General features: G+C 43.9%; 1 protein-coding gene across 3 annotated transcripts in view; it reads right to left on the bottom strand.

The window, feature by feature from the left end:
* Positions 1-4,774: 4,774 nt before the first annotated feature.
* Positions 4,775-20,361, bottom strand: part of osbpl1a (oxysterol binding protein-like 1A) — a 298,479-nt gene continuing 282,892 nt past the window's right edge. For 2 of the 3 annotated variants that reach the window (XM_072468513.1, XM_072468515.1), the window contains 4 exons: positions 19,350-19,473; positions 17,677-17,767; positions 13,913-13,936; positions 4,775-6,652 (listed from right to left, as the gene is read on the bottom strand). In XM_072468513.1, the coding sequence (XP_072324614.1) occupies positions 6,550-6,652; positions 13,913-13,936; positions 17,677-17,767; positions 19,350-19,473 (342 nt within the window). In that variant the 3' untranslated portion in view covers positions 4,775-6,549. The remainder of the gene's footprint in view (positions 6,653-13,912; positions 13,937-17,676; positions 17,768-19,349; positions 19,474-20,361) is intronic. The other variant, XM_072468514.1, reaches the window with a different exon arrangement.

Here is a 20,361-nt window from a genome sequence, read left to right as displayed (position 1 = left end):
GGGGAGGAGGGCAAAAGTGGGGGTGGGTAGTCTTGAAAAGGGATGGGTTCCACATCAACCCCATTGTGTGGTGTCCTCACTTAAGGAGGGGGGGGGGTAATGCCCATGTATGCAGGAGGTGGCAGTTCCCGTGGGTGGGTTGTGGGGGGGGGGGGGTAAGCTCAAGCTCTCTTAGAGTTGGGCACCCTTTCAAAATGGTGCCCTGATCTCAGGGAAGCAGGTTTGGCCAGTGAGTTCAGCTCCCCAGTGTTGAAAAAATTCCCCGTGTCTGCGTGGGTCTCACCCCCACATCCCAAAAAGCTGTGCAGGGTAGATGAATTGGCCATGCTAAATTGTCCCTTAATTGGAAAAGAAGAATTCAGCACGCTAAATTTTTTTTTTTTTAAAGTCTGCAAGAAACGCTCTGTCAAACTCAAAATGACACTTCAAGAGTCTTTGGTTGAATCCCGCCCAACATGTCCAAGAATTCTGGAGTTGACTGAAGAGAGACCAAGGTATTGTTCAGAAGAATTCAAGGAAGAGTAAACACAGTTCTCAGAGTTAGAGGGACAATTACAATAACCAGTTTTTAAGTGGGACAGCAACCTTCAAAGATAAAACAAACATCTGATGCCATTTTAATACAGTCTGGGAATCGAGAGGTAAATTGTAAGCAGTTTGCACAGAAGTCAAGACAAAGGGGTTGGTGTAAAATCTCAGACTGGATTCACGGTTAAAAGTGGAGTGGAAGCTTGGTTTAAACGTGTCATTTGGAAAACCTGGTCTGGATTTTAGAATGCAAACCACTAAGGAAAAGCGTAATTGTGAGAAAAGATTTTAAATTGTGTTTTTGAAGGTAGGATTTGGCAACTCTCGTGATCATCATCTGGCGAGATTCCGAGGAAAAAGCCACAGACACTAACTTGGGTTCAGAGATGAGCGTACCTTACCACAGTCATCTTGTGTGCTGAAAATGGATTTGTGTATTAATAAGACCATCATAGCTTAAGATGTACTTTGTAGGGCAGCACAGTGGTGCAGTGGATTAGCCCTGCTGCCTCACGGCGCCGAGGTCCCAGGTTCGATCCCGGCTCTGGGTCACTGTCCGTGTGGAGTTTGCACATTCTCCCTGTGTTTGCGTGGGTTTTGCCCCCACAACCCAAAGATGTGCAAGGTAGGTGGATTGAACACCCTAAATTGCCCCTTAATTGGATAAAAATGAATTGGGTACACTAAATTTTTTTTTTTTTAAAGATGTACTTTGTAATCAGTTTTAATCTTAAAATCTGTGCGCAATTAAGCTAGGGGGGATTAAAAGAATATTGTATCATAATCCAATGTTTTCATGTTTAATTTAGTGTCAAAACTAATCCGGTCCTGTGACTCTCTTCCTCCGTGACTTTTGTTAATTTGAGCCAGGGTTCCATACTGGAATCTTCCTGTCCAGTTATAACAATAACCGGGATTGTAACAGATGAAGTTAGCGGTTTCATGCTGCTAACTATGCAGTAGCAACATGAGTGGTGTGTTCCACGAACAGAATGCTGCCCTCAAGCAAAAATGATGTTCTGCCGACCACACAAATGAGTAGAATTTCAGCGCCGGTGCAATGCCAGGTACATCGGCCGTATGAATGGTTGATTGTGTCAAACAGCACGTACCTTCAATTTTCGCTAAAGGTGGGTTACTTCCCATGCTTGCAAAATTCAGAACACAATGTCTAATGTTAGATATGATTCCACAATTGGACAGCACTTGCTGAACAATCCCTAGTGTGCTAAGAACTACACTAACAATCAATTTAAGATAATTAGTTGTGGCTCACTTATGTTTGGTGGAAGCTGCATGGATTCATATGCAGGAACCTGTTCCCTGCAGACAAAAGGAACATGTCCAAGCATTGTGCCTCTTGTGAATCAGCAAAAGTATGGAGGGCAATAATTCCCCAAGAATTCTCCTTGGCAATACCTCAGGGTTCACTTGCCAGATAATCAGTAGCCTTTTCTCGGGCAGTATAAATTGGTGCTCCCTTTGAAATATGCTATTCTTGCTTCTTTCCTGATGAGTACAAGATGAAAAACTTCAACAGGATTTTCTTTTCAGCAATACTTCAGTAAAGTATTAATCGCAGCTTGTTTAGAACCTAAAAACCACATGGCAGGAGTAGCTGAGGAATCATGAAACACACCTTTATAACATCTACTGACATGGATTTCCAGAATTTTCAATTCCCTTATCCAGGAACATGTGAAAGTATGAAGGGATCACTCCAAGGGGTTAACACTGGTTTGTACATCAAAACCCAGTAGCACAGTCGTTAGCATTGCTGCTTCACTGCGCCAGGGACCCGTTTCGATTCCCGGCTTGGGTCACTGTTTGTGCGGAGTCTGCACGTTCTCCCCGTGTCTGCGTGGGTTTCCTCCAGGTGCTCCGGTTTCCTCCCACAAGTCCTGAAAGACATGCTTGTTAGGTGAACTGAACATTCTGAATTCTCCCTCTGTGTACCCGAACAGGCACCGGAATCTGGCGACTAGGGGCTTTTCACAGTAACTTCATTGCAGTGTTAATGTAAGCCTACTTGTGACACTAATAAAGATTATTATGAATCTTTGATTATCGAGTTTCACCTGGAAGTCAGCACAGTAGGTATCAATGGACAGTTCAGGGCAGTACCAGCACTCAGAGGTAATGTAATCAACTGACTGTGAAGATGGGACACTGTGGTTTCCTTTTTTTTAAACATTTGATTGAGGCATTTATGGTTTTATAACAATAAAAGATACAAATACAAAATGGAAACATAGTGGATGTAGGGAAGTTGTTTCCATTAGCAGGGGAGACTGGGACCCGGGGGCACAGCCTTAGAATAAAAGAGAGTCACTTTAAAACAGAGATGAGGAGAAATTTCTTCAGCCAGAGAGTGGTGGGTCTGTGGAATTCATTGCCACAGAGGGCGGTGGAGGCCAGGACGTTGAGTGTCTTTGAGACAGAAGTTGATAAATTCTTGATTTCTCGAGGAATTGAGGGCTATGGAGAGAGAGTGGGTAAATGGAGTTGAAATCAGCCATGATTGAATGGTGGAGTGGACTCGATGGGCCGAATGGCCTTACTTCCACTCCTATGTCTTATGGTCTTATAGTTCAGTGCGTAACTCTTCCCTCCCTCCCCGAATGTTCCCGCCTAATCTAAACAAAAAATTGCCTAACTCCCCCCTACGCCGCCCCCGCCCCCTTATTGAATTGAATCGCCTGACAGTTTAGTTTTCTCCGAAGAAGTCGATAAATGGCTGCCACATCCGAACGAACCCGATTCTCTCCGGGCGAAATTGATTTTCTCAAGTCTGAGAAACCCAGCCATGTCGCTAACCCATATCCCTGATTTTGGGGGCCTTGAGTACCTCCACGCTAGCAATATCCGTCTCTGGGCTACCAAGGAGGCAAAGGCCAAAACGTCAGCCTCTCATGCCCCCTGGACTCCTGGATCTTCCAACACTCCAAAAATCGCTACCTCTGGACTCGGCTTCACCCTCGTTTTTAGTACTGTAACATGACATCCGTAAATCACTGCCAGTATCCCCTAAGCTTCGGGCATGCCCAAAACGTGGACATGGTTTGCAGGCCCACCTCACACACCTGGTCTCCACCCCAAAAAACCTGCTCATCCGGGCCCCCGTCATGTGTGAATTGTATCAGGCTGAGCCTGGCACATGATGAGGATATGTTGACTCTGCTCAGCGCATCCTCCCACAGAAGGGCCTCTACCTCCTTACCCAGCTCATCCTCCCATTTACGTTTTATCTTGCGTATCTGGGTTTCCTCCCACTCCATAAGTTCTTTATAAATTTCCGATACCTTCCCCTCCCCCACGACACTGTGGTTTCCTGACCATGCCTGGTGACAAACCCTGAAGTCAATCAATTAATGACCAACATCAGGGGACGTTCTCAGTTTCAGAGGCCTCCATGAACCTCTCTTTGGAACCTAATAGGGCTGGCACATCATAAAGAGAGCAGTCTCATGAACCTTTCATTCTCAAGTCTCTGCATTGATTTGTTATGTTGTAGGTGTAACATAAGCAGCTTCCTTGTGGTGCACTTGACAAAGGAAGGTTCAGACGTGGAGATAACTTCAACACGTTTATTAAACTATTTAAACTTCTATTACTCGGGTTCGACACTACTGCTAATCCTACTATAGCTACCCAGACTGACTAACCAGTTGCTGCAATCCACGTGGTGAGTGTAATATTGAATCAACCCTGTGTCTCTACTCACTGACTGTCTCCACTGGAAAGAGGCAGATCATGTGTGTGGTGTCCTTTATATATGGGTTGGTGTAATGCCCTCTTGTGGTCGTGTCACCTCTGTGTGTATTGTGAATGTCCATTGGTCGTGTCCTATCTAACTGATCTATTGGTTGAGTGTGTATGTGATGTTTCTGGTGCTCCCTCTAGTGTCTAGCTAGCCTACATGTATTTACATTGATGCACATCACCACATGCATGACATTGAAGAACGTTTCTGTACAATGTTGGAAGGTTGCGGATATCTCCAAAAAGAAAAAAATAATCAAGCGTTGTGTCAAATGTATGGAGCAGAGAGAAGACAGAGTTCAGGAAGAATATTTGGCATAGATCAGGGTTGGCTCGAAGCCCTGTCCACTTTCAAATCACCAGTTCCTATTATATGTTAGATTTGCAGTGCTGGGGAGCCAGGCAGCTGACGATAAATGGAGTTGTCCCGAAATATTTCATCCTCCCCTCCCCACAGCACTTCGACATGAAACAAAGACAATCGTTTTATATCTACACATTTTGAAAAGCCTTTATTTAGCAGCAATATTACATTTTATATTCTTGTATTAAATGACAAGCAGCAGTTAAAAATCTGACTTAGTGTTCTTCCATTACTTCCAAGATATGCGTACTTTTTAAGTTCAGTCCAATACCCACACCATCGTTGAAAATTGGTAACAGCAGACATAAGAGATACAGAGAAGGATCCCGTGTCTGTGTTTGCATATTTTTCACTACTGAAGCTTTGGAGAACTGAGAATTGAAGACATTCTAATTGAAAATAGTAAAATATCAAATGTGCTGCCAATTATGGGTTTAACTGAATCCAACATTAGTTCAAACTGTAATGCATCACAATTTGTAAAATGTGATTTCAATGCATTTGAGATAGATTCATTTCAACATAATTCATTCATTTTTGTTACTTCACATTTGGAGCTCATGTCTTTGAACACATTGGGTGGTGTGCAACACAAAACTACTCCCATTGTCAGTACTAACTGCTAACGAGGTGAGGGTTTTGTAACCTAGACTACGACGCCATTAATCTAATTCTACAAGGGCCAGATGAATTGCAGACCTAAAGTGACTAGAATTCAGATCTACAATGGGAGAATTTTTCCACATTTGATAAACCTTGTGAGTACAACTGATCACAATTTCAAACATTGCAGTTTTAATACATTCAACCTTCGGTTTTTTTTTAAACTTCAAAATTTCCTGAACTTATGTTCTGATATACTGTACAAATAATTACAGAATTTTCTTTACACTTTTAGCTATACAGTTTTTCCAAATAAGGTTTGCAAAGCTTGCCAACGCTTTGAAACTCCCGAACGAAACACAGTTCTCAAAGAAAAACCACTACATGTCAAGTCAATTTCAACACAAACACACGTTAAATAGACAAAAAAATAAACTGGAAATAGAATGTTAAGATTACCAATGACTCGGCAATAAGATGGAATATGTTGTCTAAGAGGCAAAGCACTCCCTCCACACACATTTCTGAAATGAGATATTGGAGCGATACATTGAGATATTGAAACTGAACTATATTTTCAGGATACAAAATCCACAAAACATGTCAATTAATGGATGCATTATGCAATTCCTACGAATCTAAATGGGGCCAAAGACTGTTTCTAAAACAGTTTAGATAGAGATTGTTATTTTATAGACGCAATCCTTATCTAGCTCTACAATGGATCTCAACAAAACTTGCATATAGCTAAAATACTGTGACATTGTGATAAGTGATTAGGTTTTTCAGAAACAGACGAAGTAAGGATAGCATGTTTGCATAGCAATAGCTTAACTTAGTGTCGTACAATAAACAGTTTGAAGAGACTCAATGGGCCAGTATCACTCCCACTTATTGCTCGAGTACAAATTGCTTAATTTAGCACCCCGCTATAAACCGTCTTAAGGAACTTAACGGACAAACTTTACTCCCACTTACTGCCTTACAAGAAACCCGTCAGAGGTGGGTAAACAGCTTCACTCTTGGGCACTTCTAGAAAAGGTCTCAACAGTTGAAAAAGTGAAAGAACCGTTTATCGTAGAGGTGCTCTCATGAAGAGGCTTCTAGCAGAAATTCTTGGCAGTACTTACAAGAAAACTCTCAAAGAACATTCGTATTGGAAGAGACCAAAAGTAAGTCAATTTACATTGGTTGAGGTTGTACTGTTTTTTTTAAAAAAGTCATGAAATAATATGTGCCCTGAAATTTGTTCGTAGCCGAGACGCCGGCTGACTTCATCTCCCAATGTTGACTTAATAAATATCACTGCAGTGGGAGTAATTCCGATCCCAGTAGCCTCCTGAACACAGCCAGTCTGATGCACCAGTGTAGGGATTGGGACCTTGATGGAACCACCTATTTTAAAAAATCACATAAGAAAATAAAACATGCGATTGCTAGATGCTGCATTGTCTGATGTGAAAGAGCAACTGCCGAGTGGGACTTGCACCATATATTTTATTCTCCAAAAACCTTCATCCTGATCAATCAGATTCATTACGTAACACTAGGCAAATGGTACAGAGCTTTGTACTTTTACATAAGAGCACAGTATTAATATTAGAAGGGTGCAGAATACACCAGGAAACAGGAGTGTCCAATGTGTGACCCACTGGCTAAACGTGACCCCCTGGCCCCTCTATCTGGCCTAAACAAGCTCCTGCCATCTTTGTGAGCTTGAGTGCAAAGCCAGTTTACTGATACAGACCTAAAGGCTGCTGACTGATGGACTTATACCAACTAGGAAGCCATTTTGTCACACTCATCGGGAATCAGTCCCATAGTCACAGAGCCAATGACATTTAAGGGGATACAAGGTAGGCATGAGGTGTGTGGCTGTTGTGTGCGCACAACTGTATGCAGCACACTCGCTGGTCTGAACACGTTTATCTTCCACTGACCTTGCCCTCCCACAGGCTGGACACCCCTGTCTCCTGTAAGAATGCACACGCGCACTTGAAATGTATCAGATGCTCACTATTCAATTACCAAAAAATGCTGCATTCTTCAAGCAAGTTGTCATATATTGCTGCTAACAAAATGTTTGGCAAAACAAAATTCACGGAATCATATCACAAAATCAAATAATTTTAATAAGTCCATTGCAATTTTGCCTTAAAGAATGCATCATGCAAGATATGGAGTGGGCATGCCGTTAAGATTCAGGAAAATGAGAACACAACATAAAATTGAGAGAGAATGCATCCAGTAAAGGCAAACATCCCATCACCGTACAGTGGTTATGCGGCATGCTGAAATAAAGTCTCTACTTCAATAAAAGACAGCACGTATTCTGATCGTGTCAGCAGTGTCTTCTCCAACTTTTGGTCATTTGAGCGTCAGGACTTTATACTGCACACGCCCAATTGCCGTGACCACTGCTTCTGAATATAATGCTGGCTCAGTGCTCATTAAGACATACCATAAGACCATAAGACATAGGAGTGGAAGTAAGGCCATTCGGCCCATCGAATCCACTCCACCGTTCAATCATGGCTGATTTCAACTCCATTTACCCTCTCTCCATAGCCCTTAATTCCTCGAGAAATCCACAGACCCACCACTCTGGCTGAAGAAATTTCTCCTCATCTCTGTTCTAAAGTGACTCCCTTTTATTCTAAGGCTGTGCCCCCGGGTCCAAGTCTCCCCTGCTAATGGAAACAACTTCCCTACGTCCACCCTATCTAAGCCATTCATTATCTTGTAAGTTTCTATTAGATCTCCCCTCAACCTCCTAAACTCCAATTAATATAATCCCAGGATCCTCAGACGTTCATCGTATGATAGGCCTACCATTCCTGGGATCATCCGTGTGAATCTCCGCTGGAACCGCTCCAGTGCCAGTATGCCCTTCCTGAGGTGTGGGGCCCAAAATTGCTCACAGTATTCTAAATGGGGCCTAACTAATGCTTTATAAAGCTTCAGAAGTACATCCCTGCTTTTATATTCCAAGCCTCTTGAGATAAATGACAACATTGCATTTGCTTTCTTAATTACGGACTCAACCTGCAAGTTTACCTTTAGAGAATCCTGGACTAGGACTCCCAAGTCCCTTTGCACTTCAACATTATGAATTTTGTCACCGTTTAGAAAATAGTCCATGCCTCTATTCTTTTTTCCAAAGTGCAAGACTCGCACTTGCCCACGTTGAATTTCATCAGCCATTTCTTGGACCACTCTCCTAAACTGTCTAAATCTTTCTGCAGCCTCCCCACCTCCTCCATACCACCTGCCCCTCCACCTATCTTTGTATCATCGGCAAACTTAGCCAGAATTCCCCCATTCTGTTAGCTTCAGAATTTAATAAAAAACATCCCATCTCAGAAGTAGAACAGACAGGAATGGCTGTTACAGCTGGTGTGGTGCATCAGATAAATTCTGGCCCCATGAGCTTTGAACTACTGTACCTGCTGTGCTGGCAAAACAGCTTCATTTCAAAAATTCAGCTAGGTGTAAACAAGGGGAAAGCGTCACCATTGCATTACTCATACTTTGTAAATAGTTAAAGACTGTATATTGTCCGAATGGGAATGAAAGGGTATTTTGTCCCATGTTCATTTAAAGCTACATCTGTTGACTTTTAAAACATTGTTTTCCTTTTTTTTATTTATTTGTTTGTTTTAAAATTTTCCAATGAAGGGGCAATTTAACATGGTCAATCCACCTACCCTGCACATCTTCAGGGTTGTGGGGGTGAGACCCACGCAGACACGGGGAGAATGTGCAAACTCCACACGGACAGTGAACCAGGGCCGGTATTGAACCTGGGACCTCGGCGCCGTGAGGCAGCAATGCTAACTACTGTGTCACCGCGCCTCCCCGTATTTCTTTTATATTTAAAAAATATGAATGCCCCTGCAAATCGGAGGATACAGTAGTATTGCAATTATATTACTGGACTGCTAAACCAGAGGTCTGGACTGTGGTCTGGTAACATGGGTTCAGATCCCATCATGGCAGCTAGGAAATCAACTAATTAAATAATTCTGATTTTATTTTTAAAGCCAGCATCAGTATTGGTTGACATGAAACTACTGGATTGTCCAAAAAATAAACATCCAATTCACTAATGCCCTTCAGAAAGGAAATTTGTGGACACTTGGTCTGTACTATATGTGTGACGATTTGTGATGATTGTCCCTTTAAGGGGAACACAGCAGAGTACGGGTCACGTGGCTTGGGTGACCGATTGAGACTCAAGAGTGGGTAATCACCCATGGGTGGAGTCCCTCTCTTAGGCAGAAGACATGTGGGGGACTAAGGGTGGCTGCATGGCTGCTGTACAGTTGTACTTATTAATAAATACCTGTGTGGTTTGTAATTAAGTCTGTGAAAGTGCCTCATTACAACATGTGATCCCAGATCCAGCATTGTGGTCGACTGAACTGCCTTCTGCAATGGCCCAGCAAGCCACCCAGTTGCATAGCAGTAGGAAGTGCAAGTTGGTCTTGCTAGCAACATTCACATCTCATCAATAAAAAGAGAATCCTCCCCGGTACCATTTGGGGGATGTTCCAAGGCAGGAGAACTGTTCCCCAGACTCGTCAAGCAACAGCCTGATTCTTACTTTCAGAATCATGTCCCAGATTCCTCGGTTTCGGTCCTTTGGGAGGTCCTTGTTCCGTCCGGGAGTGATGCTCATCAGACCCGGACCTGGGAGTCTTCAATATTGACTCAATATCATGAAGTCAAATCAAATCAAACAAGTTTCATGAAATTTCCTGACCTTATGGATACCTCTGCTGATGAATCAGTACTCTGTTGTGTCAAACAGCATTTGAAGAAAGTCAGGTATATGATCACCATTGACCAAACAAGCCATGTTCCGGAGGCTGTAACTTCCTGATTAATTGGTGAGATAATGGTAGGCATGCTCGCCATGTAGTCCTTATAAAGACAAAGCCTCATCCTCATGGTGAGGATATCTGAGCACTACCATAACGCCAAGTGGGACGGACAGGTCTATCCACTTAAAACTGGGGAATCCATGAGGTGATGTGGGTCAACAGCAGCAACAGAACTGTATACCTTGTAACTGTAGCCAAATAGCCAAGACACTCTTCCATCATCGATCACCCAGGACACCAGTCCTGGCTCAGTGGAAAAGGGCCAACATCAGGCATAGCTCAGAATGAGGTATCCGCCTCGTGAAGCTAAAACACAGGGTTACCTGAATGATGAGAAAGAAAGCAGTACTGACTGATATGAGATCAGAGGCTGGGAATTCTGTGGCGAGTAACTTACCACACTTCAGCCGAGGGGCAAGGTTGAGAAGGCGGGGCCTTCAATGAATAACCTCAGCCTCGCTCTGCATCACGAACCCGCTGTCCAGCCAACTGAACTAAACTGGCCACTATGTACCTAGATGAGTGCAGCTCCAACAACACTCAAGAAGTTCGATACCATCCAGGACAAAGCAGCCTACTCGATCCCCTCCCATTCACCACCTTCAACATTGATTTCCTCCAACACTGACAGAATGTGGCAGCAGTGTGTACCATATTGAAATGTGTGCTGCAGCAACTCACTAAGGCTTCTCTGACAGTACCTTCCAAACCTGTGACCCCTGCCCCCTAGAAGGGCAAGGATGGCAGAAAACACCACAGTCTGCAAGTTCCCCTCATAGCCACACGCCACCCTGACTTGGAACTACCTCACCGTCCTTCACTGTTGCTGGATCAAAATCCTGGAATTTCCTTCTTAACTGCACTATGGGTGTAATCGATGTGTCATGAGCAGCAGTGGTTCGATAAGGTTGTCGCCATGTGCTCCACGGCCAAATCTGAGGCACATTGAGAAAATGGACAACTCTGCAGTTGAGAAAATGGCTGAAGTTGCAGTTTCAGCTGTAAATGGCCCAACAGGCTAAGTTCTCAAAACATGATGGGAATATAAATAAACTCTGCAGATTTTGTGAGGAGAATTGTAAGCCAGTTTTTATAAACTAGCCGTCTGGACAGTGTCCTGTGTTAAAAGCCACTTAGCACATAACTGCAGTTGTAAAGGTGACAAAATGGCCCATCCACAGCAGTTGCTGAATAACAGGATGTCCTCAGGGCAGGGGTGTGAGCTGCTGACCCACCATATTCCATGGAAAAGTCCAGTACTGGGAGAAGAAATCGAATAAAAGCACAAAGACTCAGAACATCGAGCAGCAGGAACCCAGGAGTAACCCTTCAACAAGAAGATGGCCGAACTGCAGTCAAAGAATCATCGCCTTCGATGTGAGCTTGATCACCTCATCTTGGGTCGGGTGCTCTTTCCAAGAGCCGGTGCAGACTCGATGGGCCGAATGGCCTCTTTCTGCACTGTAAATTCTATGATAATCTATGGTGCGGGTAATACCTCAGCCTTTTGCCTAGTCGTTGCTTAGTAGTTCAGTGTCGGTCAAACGTTCTTAATAATGTTCAGTGATATGAAGCTCTTGTACTTGTCACTTCGTCCAATATGGAAAACTGCCCTGATTATCATAGAATTTACAGTGCAGAAGGAGGCCACACGGCCCATCGAGTCTGCACCGGCTCTTGGAAAGAGCACCCGACCCAAGGTCAACACCTCCACCCTATCCCCACAACCCAGCAACCCCACCCAACACTAAGGGCAATTTTGGACACTAAGGGCAATTTATCACGGCCAATCCACCTAACCTGCACATCTTTGGACTGGGAGGAAACCGGAGCACCCGGAGGAAACCCACGCAGACATGGGGGGGATGTGCAGACTCCGCACAGACAGTGACCCAAGCCGGAATCGAACCAGGGACCCTGGAGCTGTGAAGCAATTGTACTATCCACAATGCTACCGTGCTGATATGATGTATATCAATAAAAGACCAAAGAAACCTAAGCCAGCTAGGTATTGCCCCATCAGTTCCCCTCAATAATTCATAAAATGGTGGAATGAATAATTAACGCTGCCATCAAGCAACATCGTCTTGCCATATAACACGTTGATAAGTTTGGGTTCCACCTCAACCATTCAGCTCCAGATCTTGACCACAGCTTTGATCTAGTCATGGACACAAGAGCTGAACGCCAGTGGACAGGCGATAGCAGCTGCCCGTAATGTCAAGGCAGCTTTCGAGTTTTGGACTGATTACGGCACCAAGGATCCCTCCAAACCTGAGGCCAGTATAGGTTAAGGGGAAAATACTCCAGTGGCGAGTTAGACGGACACCCAAGAGGTTCGGCTGTTCAGCAATTATCATCACATTAAACAAGGAAATAGAATTCTAGACTATAAAGGTGTCAAGGGTTATTGGGAGACCACGGGAGTATGGTGTTGCGATTGAGGATCAGTCATGATCATATTGAATGTGGCTCGAAGGGCCAAATGGTGTACCCCGGCTCCTTTTTTGTATGTTTATACATCCTCATGGTCACAGATTAACTGGGCAAACCACACCAACATGGAGTAGTTGAGGCGAATAGTTTAAGAAGAAGCTGGATGAGTCCAGGAAGAAAGGAATAGAAGATTATGATGATGAATGAGATGAAGAAGACTTTGCGTGGAGCATAAACACCAGCATTGACCATTTGGGCCGAGTGGCCTGTTTGTGTGAACAAGGCTGGCACGTAAATATGGTCAAAGCCTTCAAAATCCACCTCGCAGGCGGGAGGCTTGACATTTTCTCAGCCAAAAAAAAAAGCAGTTGAGGACTCTGGGTCTGTACTCGGAGTTTAGAAGGATGAGGGGGATCTTATTGAAAGTTACAGGATACTGCGAGGCCTGGATAGAGTGGACGTGGAGAGGATGTTTCCACTGGTAGGAAAAACTAGAACCAGAGGGCACAATCTCAGACTGAAGGAACGAGCCTTTAAAACAGAGGTGAGTAGGGATTTCTTCAGCCAGAGGGTGGTGAATCTGTGGAACTCTTTGCCGCAGAAGGCTGTGGAGGCCAAATCACTGAGTGTCTTTAAGACAGAGATAGACATGTTCCTGATTAATAAGGGGAGAAGGCTGGAGAATGGTGATGAAAAATGTATCAGCCATGATTGAATGGCAAAGCAGACTCAATGGGCCGAGTGGCCTAATTCTGCTCCTATGTCTTATGATATGGTCTTATGGACAAACTGTCTGAGAAATATGATTAAGCTTCTTACCAAGATACTACCTTTAACTGTCACAATAATCTTCCATGCCAAATCAAGAATAGCTAAATCTGTGAATCTTTGAAATTTAATATGTTTATAGGTTACTTTATGACATGATATTACTGCTTAATTGTGAATGCTTCTGAGACGAGATACATAGAAGATAGGAGCAGGAGGAGGCCATTCGGCCCTTCGAGCCTGCTCTGCCATTCGTCACGATCATGGCTGATCATCCAACTCAATAGCCTAATCCTGCTTTCTCCCCATAGCCTTTGATCCCATTCTCCCCAAGTGCTACATCCAGCCGCCACTTGAATATGTCGTCTTGAATATAAAGAGAGAATATCATCAGTTAACTTCTCTTAGCCTTGGATGCCATGGCCATAATCTGTTTTAAGTGTGGTCAACTGTACGCTGATTTTGTTTAATAATCAAGAGTTAATTTCAAAGAAAAAGAATGTTATCCCAAGCAATTCAACACAGAAAGCCAGAAAGCCAACAATGAAGTACAAACAAGCCAAACCTGGGACCCTCTGCCAATTGGTTCCTTTGGGGAAAACAGTAGAGAGAAGCACAGGTTATTAGAAAATTCCTGATCAGTATTTAATTCTGCTAAACAAGAGGCAATCATTACAGGTGCAAACTTTCGAATCAAGGGAAGCGGAAAACTGTACTTCCAACACTAAACCGGTGTGTGAAAGTGGAGTCTTTGTGATTGTGTGCAGCTGAAAACATAGTGAAGCACTCCGAACTGAGGTACAAAGATGGAAGTCACTGCCCTGAAATGAGCTCCCTCTTCTCCTCGGAGTCAGTGCTGTCAACGCATTAGGATCAGGACACGCCACTCCAAACCGGCCCACCCACAAAACCAGGCCCCGCGAGCGATGTGTTAATCATTGGGAGTTTCCGCTAATTTGACTTGTTCTAAACGAGGCTCCAAATATTAAGCTAGTCGTTTTATAATAATAGTAATCTTTATTAGTGTCACAAGTAGGCTTACATTAACACTGCAATGAAGTTGCTGTGAAAAGCCCCTAGTCGCCACATTCCGGCGCCTGTTCGGGTACACTGAGGGAGAATTCAGAATGTCCAATTCACCTAACAAGCACGTCTTTCGGGACTTGTGGCCAGAAGGACATAATCAGCACGTTTTAAAAGCTTTTAAACCCAACTGATTTGAAAATTTTCCCAAGAAACTGGCTACTGTACCTGAATATATAAATAGCAAATTGTTCTGTATATTTTTAAAAGTCATTTACAGTTATTTAAAATCAGGTTACTCACAGATGGTAAACCAGACCGATTAAAAATGCTTAATTTTTGTGGTACAGCTGTATTATTAAAACTGGACCAGGTTACCACGCTTTGATATAAAGAAAATGAAATAGTAACCTTTATTACAGGTGGATACAAGTATAAAGGGTAAGTAGGTCTGGTTGGAATTATATATAGCTTTGGTGACACCACATCTGTGGATAGATTCTGTTTCTATACCCAAGGATGGCTTTACTAGATGGGAAGTAACGTAGGTTCAGATTCCTCGTATCATGGGAGAGATTGAGTTGAATGGGCCTATTTTCATAGAATCCCTACAGTGCAGAAGGAGGCCATTTGTCCCACTAAGTCTGCACCAGCCCTCTGAAAGTGCACCCTATCTGGTATTTAAAACAATAAAGGCAATCTAATTGACATGTATAAAATTCTTTGAGTTCTTGACAGGGTAGGTACTGTGAGAGGCTGTTTCCCCTGACTGGAGAGTCTAGAAGTTGGCCATTTAGAACTGAAACGAGGAGTCAATTATTCACTCAGAATCTTTGGAATTCTTAGAACGTGTTAACACTCTCAATGCTCAGCTCACTCATTCAACACAGGTCCTTGCAATGTGGTACACAGTGGGGTCTAAGTTCAAATCAAAGCCACCAAAGGTACCAACCTAACGTCTTGTAATATGCAGGACTTTAGGTCGGGTATTAATTTGAAAATTAAAAATATGCTAGTTGAAACTATTTTACAAACAACACCATTTTCTAAAGAACACAAACTGAATTCAGAAATGCTCTTTAGTTTTGAATAGCAAAGCATCAATATATAATTTTCTTTCTGTTTCCCAATTTCTAAATTTATAGTAGGAACAACTGTACTTGAAGCTGCCTCTGCTAATGCGAACTTTACAAAATCAAAACTGCCAGTCTGGTTAATTGTTCAATATCATTAACACTAATGTGGTGTTCTTAGTGTTGCTATTTTTTAGGATGGTTGGTGTAGTGTTCACAAAGACCACAATAGCTTTAAATTGAACAAAGCTATAAATTTATTAACACTACTTATTTGAATTCGACACTTACTCCTATATAATACACAGTTGATAATAACCATATAATCTACACTCATCTACTACTGATCTCTACACTATTACATTAACTTTGATCTGCTCTACCTCATTCATATGGGGAGAGAAGGTGGCCAGGGTGAGAAAGGTGCTGCTACAGAGGGGAAGGCAGGCAGGGGTTTGGATCTCCAGAACCTGTTGTACTACTACTGGGCGGCGAATGTGGAGAAGGTGCGGAGCTGGGTCAGAGGGGTTCATTCTCAGTGGGTCAGAATGGAGTTTGTGCAGGGGGTCGGGGCTGAAGGCACTAGCAACAGCGCCGCTCCCGATAGCTCCGGGGAAATATTCAGGGAGTCCGGTAATAATAGCTTCATTGAAAATCTGGAGGCAGTTTCGCCAACACTTTGGGTTGGGGGTAGGGTCAAGGGAAATGCCGATTCGGGGGAACCACAGATTTGAGCCAGGGAGGTGGGATGGAAGTTTTCAGAAATGGGAAGAGAAGGGGATTAAGACGCAAAAAGATTTGTTTCTTCGGGGTCGGTTTTCAGGATTGAGGGAGCTGGAAGCGAAGTATGGGCTTGAGCAGGGAGAAGTGTTTAGGTACATGCAGGTTCAGGATTTTGCCAGGAAGGAGATACAGAGCTTCCCAGAGGAACCGGTCTCCACATTGCTGGAAGAGGTGTTGACGACAAGGGGACTGGGGAAGGGGGTAGTGTCAGCCGTGTACGGAGCTATTTTGGAAGAGGATAAGGCACCACTGGAAGGGATTAAAGCAAAGTGGGAGGAAGAGCTGGGAGAGGTTATAGAGGAGGGGGTCTTGTGTGAGGTGATCCGGAGAGTGAATGCCTCCACCTCATGTGCGAGGTTGGGGCTGATACAGCTGAAGGTGGTATATAGAGCGCACCTCACGAGGGCGAGGATGAGCTGATTTTTTGAAGGAGTAGAGGATGTGTGTGAGCATTGTGGCGGGGGGGGGGGGGGGGGCGGGGGGGGGGGGGGGAGTGCGGGGGGGGGCTTATCACGTTCATATGTTTTGGTCCTGTCCAAAGCTAGGGGAGTACTGGAAGGAGGTGTTTAGGGTAATTTCCAAGGTGGTGCGTGTGAAGCTGGACCCGGGTCCCCAGGAGGCCATATTCGGGGTGTCGGACCAGCCAGGGTTGGAAACTGGTGCGGAGGCAGATGTCATAGCCTTCGCCTCGTTAATCGCCCGAAGGCGGATGCTGTTGGGATGGAGATCAGCCTCTCCACCCAGTGCCTTGGCATGGTGGGGGGACCTGTTGGACCCTTGAGAAGGTTAAGTTCGAACTGAGGGGAAGCTCGGAGGGGTTCTACAAGTCATGGGCACTATTATGCATTTTCAAGAACTGGATAACATTGAACATTAGTTGGGGGGGGGGGGGGGGAGAGGTGCTGTGTAGATTAAGGGTGACTACGGGTAATCCCTGATGTGGGCTGATGTTTGGGGGTTGGTGGGCGGATGGGATCGTTGTTATTGTTATGGGGATTGACATATCTTGCTGATTATTGTTTATTGTTGATGGGTGTAAATGCGGGAGAAAATGTGAAAAAGGAGAATAAAAATATTTTAAAAACAAAAACTATGATCTGCTCTCAGTCACACTATATTTCCTTCAGTCTGTTCTCTCGGTTTCTCCTCAACCACTCACCTACAAGGCTTAGCATCAATGTCTTATATAGTTGTACATCTAGCTCCCTCTAGTGGTTGATTTAGACATTACATTAACCCTTGTAGTTCTTTACATTTACGATAATGTCACAGCTAATTTGAACAGACAAACAACATTTGAATTCAAACATATGAAAAAGTGACCGTCCCAAAGTTATCAATTTACTTCTATGTGACGGGTGGCAGACGGAAAGAACAGTTTAACATGACTCCCTTAAATCTCCAAATGTACATCACTAAATAAACGAAACTGAGGAGAGCCAATACTAACTTGTTCTTCCAATCATTGTCAGTCTTGGCGCGTTGCTTGCGAGCAGCTCTTTGCTTTTCTTCCAGCCTCTTCTTTTCTTCACTGGCTAAGTCTACCAAAAATTTAAACAGGCCGGTTTGTTCACCTGCACATTCACAGTAACTCCGAACAAATACATTTGAGTAACGGGCTTGGCAGTGCGACGCGTGTTCAGTTCTGATGGTCAACCTTTCACACATTTATTTTCCACATGCATTATGAGAGTGACAGCTGAAGCAGAAATTCAGAACTCTTTTCTCCTTCAAAGTTCCTGAATGCCAATATAGACACTCACTTGCCATTAAAATAAAAATGTATTCATATTCCCGCTTCCCCTGAATAAGCATTATTTTGCAGGTTGAGAAGACAAGCAGATAATTACAATAACAAGGAGAGACGGTGGCGTAGTGGTATTGTAACTGGACTAGTAAACCAGAGACCCGGAGTAATGGGGACCCGGGTTCAAATCCCGCCTCTGCAGATGGTGAAATTTGAATTCAATAAAAATCTGGAATTAAAGTCTAATAGCGACCATGAAACCATTGTCGACTGTCGTAAAAACCTTCCTTACCTGGTCTGGCCCACATGTAACTCCAGATCCACAGCAATGTGGTTGTCTCTTGACTGGGCAATTCGGGATGAGCAATAAATGCTGGCACAGCTTTCGATGGCCACATCCCATGAACAAATAAAAAAAAACCATACAAGGTATGGCAAATGGGATTAGGCACCATGAGGCTCGATGGGCCTCTTCTGCACTGACTCTGTGGTCCGAGATAGAGCAGAGTAGCAGGGGTTTGGATAACCTCAAATTTATGGAGGGTGGAACGTGGGAGTATAGCCAAGAGTGCGTTCAAATAGTCAGGTCTGGAGGTAACAAAGCAGAAGAGCCGAGCTGGATCTGGGACTGGCAATAAATATCATGGAGGTGGAAATGAGCGATCATGGTGATGGCGTGGATCTGTGTTTGAAAGCTCATCCCGGGGTCACATATGAAATGTCTGCTCCTCCAGTACTGAATGTTGGACAAGCAATACGACAATACAGAGACAACAAGAGGGGCTGAGAAGGGTGGTGGTGCTGTAGGAATGATGTATCTTTGCCACAGGTCTGGATAATGATGCTTCATCCTTGGTCACAAATATACCATTATTACTTCATCTTGCACTTCCCCCTTACCCAAAGACGACCAGTATCATCTATGCTAGTCATTTTCCTTTTGCAACCCACAGCTTAATACAACAACAACGCAATTGTGGACTGTGTGTTGACTAACCTCTGGTTCTGCAGGACAGAAAACTTTAGACCAGGCAGTACTGACGGTGCCATCCAAGGAGCAGTATTGAATCAAAGAACGATTTAACGCTCAATTTATCCAACATCAGATGCAGAGGTTGGAATTCTATAGAGCCCGCTGGGGCAGACAGGATCCTGGGGAAACCCAGAGAATTGGACAGGCTCGGTACCCGCGTCCAATTCGCAACTTTGGGGAAACTCTCCCACATTTAGTATTCCAGCATTACATTTTCTATTTTACATCTTCATTCAAATTTCACCCTCGCCCACAAAGTGGACGTGGAAGACTCCAAATACGACAAAGATTTTCTCAATTTTTCCCGTCAGAGTTATTTCTAACTATTAATGTTTGATCATACCTATATCACCATTTTCCATGGCTTTAATGTCAGGTCGAAATCGGCAATCAGTGGGCGCAATAACATTCTCCATTTCTTTATCCAGTTCATTCAGTGACATGGCAAAGTTAGTGAAATTGTACATCTGGAAAACATTCCAAAAATATTCTACAAAAATAATTTGGCCCATGTGTCCACTGCTAAAGAGATTAAACATTCCAATCACGGGTCCTTTGGGAAGATGGGCTTGCATTTCCATCGCGCCTTTCACAACCTCAGGACGCCCAAAGCATTTTGTAGCCAAGGAGGTACGTTTGAAGTGTGGCCACTGTTGTACTGAAGGAAATGCTAATTTTGTACACAGCATGATTCCACAAACAGCAAAGTGATAATGACCAGATAGCCTGTTTTCTCTTAGTTATGTTGATTGAGGGTTAAATATACCCAGGGAGAACTCTTTATTCTTTATTAAAATAGTGACTGGGATCTCCTTTGTCCATCCCATCATACTGAAAGATGAACCTCCAACTGTGCAACATTTGCTCAGTATGGCACTGGAGCATCAGTCTAGATTTTTGTGCTCAAGTCAAGGGGGAGAAGGCTATGGAGTGATCTCCAAGACATGGGTCCAGCAGGCTGAAGGCACATATGTCATTATATAGAATGTATGGGTGGCATGGTAGCACAGTGGTTAGCATTGCTGCTTCACAGCGCCTGGGTCCCAGGTTCGATTCCCAGCTTGGGTCACTGTCTGTGCGGAGTCTGCACGCTCTCCCTGTGTCTGCGTGGGTTTCCTCCGGGTGCTCCGGTTTCCTCCCACAAGTCCGGAAAGACGTGCTTGTTAGGTAATTTGGACAGTGCAAATTCTCCCTCCATGTACCCGAACAGGCACCGGAATGTGGCGACTAGGGACTTTTCACAGTAACTTCAGTGCAGCGTTAATGTAAGCCTACTTGAGACAATAAAGATTATTATTATTATGCCTAGAATATAAAGGATTAATGTACTATCATAATTGACCACTAGATGGAGC

This window comes from Scyliorhinus torazame, chromosome 11 (assembly GCF_047496885.1).
Source record: "Scyliorhinus torazame isolate Kashiwa2021f chromosome 11, sScyTor2.1, whole genome shotgun sequence".
NCBI classification, from domain to species: Eukaryota; Metazoa; Chordata; class Chondrichthyes; order Carcharhiniformes; family Scyliorhinidae; genus Scyliorhinus; species Scyliorhinus torazame.
This window is presented reverse-complemented; position numbering and strand designations above follow the sequence as displayed.